At 34.5% G+C, this 4494-nt stretch overlaps 1 protein-coding gene across 1 annotated transcript; it reads right to left on the bottom strand.

Annotated features, from left to right (window-relative positions):
- Nucleotides 1-418: 418 nt before the first annotated feature.
- Nucleotides 419-3704, bottom strand: LOC100803033 (20 kDa chaperonin, chloroplastic-like). Its single transcript, NM_001254498.2, has 6 exons — nt 3650-3704; nt 3375-3564; nt 1953-2132; nt 1673-1828; nt 925-1002; nt 419-710 (listed from the first exon to the last, which is right to left on the bottom strand). Exons 2-6 carry the CDS (start codon nt 3546-3548, stop codon nt 537-539), a joined length of 762 nt encoding a protein of 253 aa, NP_001241427.1. The 5' UTR covers nt 3549-3564; nt 3650-3704; the 3' UTR covers nt 419-536.
- Nucleotides 3705-4494: the final 790 nt, after the last annotated feature.

Raw genomic sequence — 4494 nt, 5'->3', positions numbered from 1 at the left:
TTTTAAAACTAAACAATTAGTTATAAAGAAATAAGTCCAGACATATTATGTGATCGATAAGCAATTAGATAGAAAAGAGGGATAGTTAAATTACATCTAACATAAAGAGGTTTCCTTGAATTCTTTCTTAAAAAATTAGTGACAAATTTGAATCCATTAACACAGCACTTAGGACGTGGAAGCTTGAAAAGCCATCCCCCATGAGTAATCGCGTTGTATTTTACACTGTAAGGTGCAAATTAGTAACCCTAATTTCAAGCAATCTTAACTCCTTTTAATTAATCCTCTTAAGCAATAAAATAAATCGAGTATATTTCATCTTCTAGGAATATAATTGCATTTAATAATTAAGAAAATGTTCAAAGATATTGCGGAACTTATTTCAACACAGGCTACCAAATTCAAAGATAAAAAGAGATTGTCTACGGAACAGATTGCAATAAACTATTTTTCAAAAGTCCTTACGATTAAAAGAATCCACGTTTTCTCGAGATAAACACAAAAATTTCAAGTTACAAAACCCAAAGCAAGTTGTTCTAGGAGAGAACAGCCATGACATCTGAGACTCTCAAGGTAATATAGTCAGAACCATCTTTGCCCTTGAAGTCATTTCCAGCATATTTGGAGTACAAAACTGTGTTCCCAGGAGTCACGGACAAAGGTTTTCTGTTGCCTTCCTCGTCCAGATGCCCCGGCCCAACCGCTATCACCTGTAGCATACCAAGTATTACAAAAACATTACAACAAAGACAACAGCAAAGCCCTACTCCATTAGGTGAGGTCAATTACATGAATCGCACAATGTCACTCAGCAAGATTAAAAACCAAAATTTCAAAAATATTAAGCCTGGACATGATCCTCTTAATTATTTATATTGGCTACACTATCATTTCGAACTGAAGACAACTATGATGAATGCTTACTGTTCCAATCGAAGGTTTGTCCTTGGTTGCCTCTGTAAGCAACAAACCGCCAGAGGTTTTTTCCTCAGCTTCAGCAACCTGCATTCAATAGTTAATCAATCAGAAGCTGCCATCAAAATTATCACAGACATCCCCATACGAAGCAGAGACCACCAATGGGACACAAATATTATACACATCATATTCTTCTATGTGTAATTTGACAGGGTAACAGCTATTTTAAAATACATAGATACTTGGCATGCAGGCTACATATTTAGATATGTAAGTCATCTTGCAAATCCAAATTAAGAACATACTTCTTCAACATCACTAAAAAACAAAAATAAATCTCATACTTCTTGAAGACAACTACCATTTCTGGTTCATCAAGAGACAGTGCTGCTGCATTTCTTCTTCATATTTCTATGTCACATATTTGGCTATATTCGATGTTCATAACTTTTTTTGAAAGGTTTGGATACTTCATAGATGCATTTCAGTGAATTATCAAGAGTATTGGTATCAGATATATATCGCCTACAGATGCATGAAATAAATACAAGTATCAATGCTTCACAGGAGACCAAAGTGCACTTAGATGCTACTCTTATATGTACAACAAGATTAACAAAACTTATACATGAGCAAAACCTAAATACACCTTGAGAATTATACAATTTACAAACTTGACTGCCAAATGATCTAATATCACTCTCCACCTAAAGATCCAAACACTGGAAAAAGTAAATCTTTAAAGAAGAAGTACCTTTATGAGGACTCTATCATTCAAGGGTTTAAGATCCTTGATGTCATCAGTTTCAAGGATACCAACAATGTCATCATCCTTCACAATAAGATGCTTTGTACCATCGAAATCCACCTCAGTACCTGCATACTTCGAATACACAACTTGTGCACCAGTCTGTTCACAGACAACAAACACATCACATAAGCATCAATCAGAGACAACCCCCAATCCTTTGCCCAAAAAGTAAACACAGATCACCAAAAGGTTTAGTGACCTTCCAACATAGCAACAACATTACCTTCACACTAATCTCTACATTGTTCTTCCCAATTGTCTTTCCTTCTCCAACAGCAACCACCTCACCCCCTTGAGGCTTCGTTTGAGCAGTTGATGGAAGCAAAATCCCACCCTCAGTTTTCTCCTCTGCTTCCTTAATTTTTATCAGCACTCTGTCTCCCAGAGGCTTAATCGCGGTGTACTGCACAGTAAAACCAACACTCAGTTACATGAAACACTGGATTGCAAAAAGCACATATAGCTCAATAAACCAAAATTGTTGAAACAACCCCAGGACTTCTAAATCAACAATTACATAACATGCACATAGCAGTTTGGTTCCACAACTAAATTACAAAACCACTCCAGGAGAAAATAAAAGCAAAGAGAAAATATTAAAATTTCGCTACATAATTGTACCAAATTAACATCCAAGACAAAAAAGTGTATCCAAATTCTTGTCCACACAGTATAATTTACCAATCCCAAAAGACACTAAGTTCAGGTACAAAACAAAGTACACAAGTTTAGTTACAAACCAAAGTACACCCCGGAAAATGAGGAATTGAGATAACTTTTTTTCATTTTAACTAAATATTCTTTAATTTAAGAATTTTCTAGAACAAACGAAAAGAATAAGTACTACCCTGAATGAATCATTCTCATTATCCCTCATTCAATTTTATTAATACTAGAGACTCTTAATAAAAAATTAAAACCTTACTCTAATACCCTATCATTCATTACCACTAGAAAAGCAGCACACTAGAACCAACACTTTCAAATAAAAGCTAAAAGAAAACATCAAAAATTAAAAATTTGGTACATAATTGTCCTAAACTAGCACCAAGACAAAAGCTTATCCAAACAAATTACCGTTCTTCACTACATAATTTACCAATCCCACCAGACACTCAACAAATTCGGGTAGTCCGAAAACCAGGAATCGAGGAAAATTCTTTTATTTTGAGTAAAAATTCTCTAATTTAAGATTTTTTCTAGAATGAATCCTTCTAATTTATATTGTATTCAAATTATATTAATTTTCATCAACACAATAGTCTCTCTTAATTAAGAACCTTACGGCATGTTTGGATAAACTTATCAAGATGAAGAAGCACCTGGCGCAGAAAAAAATGAGGAAAAAAAATTATAACTTCTCATAAGCTAATTTGTAGAAGCTCACTTGTATAACTTCTCTAAAAAGGTGATTTTTTACTCATGCATAAGCTAATTTCAACTTACGAAGAAACTCATTTCATTTTCTTCTCCTACAAGGGCTTCTGAATAAGTTCATCAAAACATGCCCTTACTCTACTACTCACCCTTTCCATACCATTAGAAATGCAGCACATTAAAAACAAACTTTCAATTCCTCTAATTTTTATATTTTTATATAATATAAAAACAAAATTAGAATTATAAATTAAAAATATATATATACTTTGGGGGCAACAACGGTGGCGGCTTTGACAACCAAGCCCCGGAAAGACCTTTGGGAGAGATTGCCAATTCTAATTCTGCCCGCGGAAGCAAACTGAACAGCCGAAGGTCGAAGCCCTTCAAACGACGCCGTAGAGATCGACGAAGATATTGCTGAGAGCTGAGCGCTGGCCATTGAATGAAAACTTACACTGCGCAAAACGAAATTGGTTAACGAAAACACAACCGAACGTTAAGAATTGATGTGAGAAGAGAGTTGAAGAAGGAAATTTCTACCTTCTTGTTGGTCCACGCGAAGCAGAACGTAACGAAACGATGAAATGAAGATAATAAAAACCCTAAAATAGAGATAGGGGGGGTTTTATCTGATGATAATAGAGCCTTCTAGAACGAACTAGTGCACTCGTGAGCAGAGGATAGTGTTTCTATGTTGCTCACGCGCATGAACCAGCCCGGTTTAGTAGCCTTGTAATTTCTTAAACTTTTTTTTTTATTTGAGAAAAACTAATAGGGAATTTGAATAATAATAAAAATAATGGTGGAAATTAATTGATTAGAAAATAATGTAAAAGAAAATAAAATAAATGTTTTTAAATAGATCACTATATCTTTATTAATGATAATGAAATATGGATAAATATAAAAAAAATTTAAAAAATGTGAAAATGCTCGTTTTGTATTATTATATGAGAAGAGTTATGGCTTTCTTTACATTTGTTTGAGGACAATGTCTCGGGTGTGTGATCTCGATAGGTCTTGTATCGTGCGTGAGGATTTTGAATCATTAGGTATGATAAAATTGAAATTCAATCTTAATTTGTCATCGTTCAGCCGTGTTGTGCCTGTGATGAATCTAAATGAGTGGTTGCACCTTCAAAAATGAGAAAGTGAAAAGATCTACATAACGATCTAGGAACAATCTTGACAGGGCCTCTTCCTTCTCCTTGTTGGGTAGAGAAGTGGGTTTTGAGGAGGTCAAACAACAGCGAAAGGCGACTGTCACAATGACAATCAGTTTTAGACAGAGGCGAAGGCAAGGAGCATCAAGAGGAAGAGAAACAATTGTTGATCAGAAATCAAGATCTCACCTTTTAAAAAATAAAACTCATTTATGCAAAGAT

Source organism: Glycine max, chromosome 9 (assembly GCF_000004515.6).
Source record: "Glycine max cultivar Williams 82 chromosome 9, Glycine_max_v4.0, whole genome shotgun sequence".
Classification (NCBI taxonomy): Eukaryota; Viridiplantae; Streptophyta; class Magnoliopsida; order Fabales; family Fabaceae; genus Glycine; species Glycine max.
Note: the sequence above shows the minus strand (reverse complement) of the source record. Positions and strands in the feature narration are given on the sequence as shown.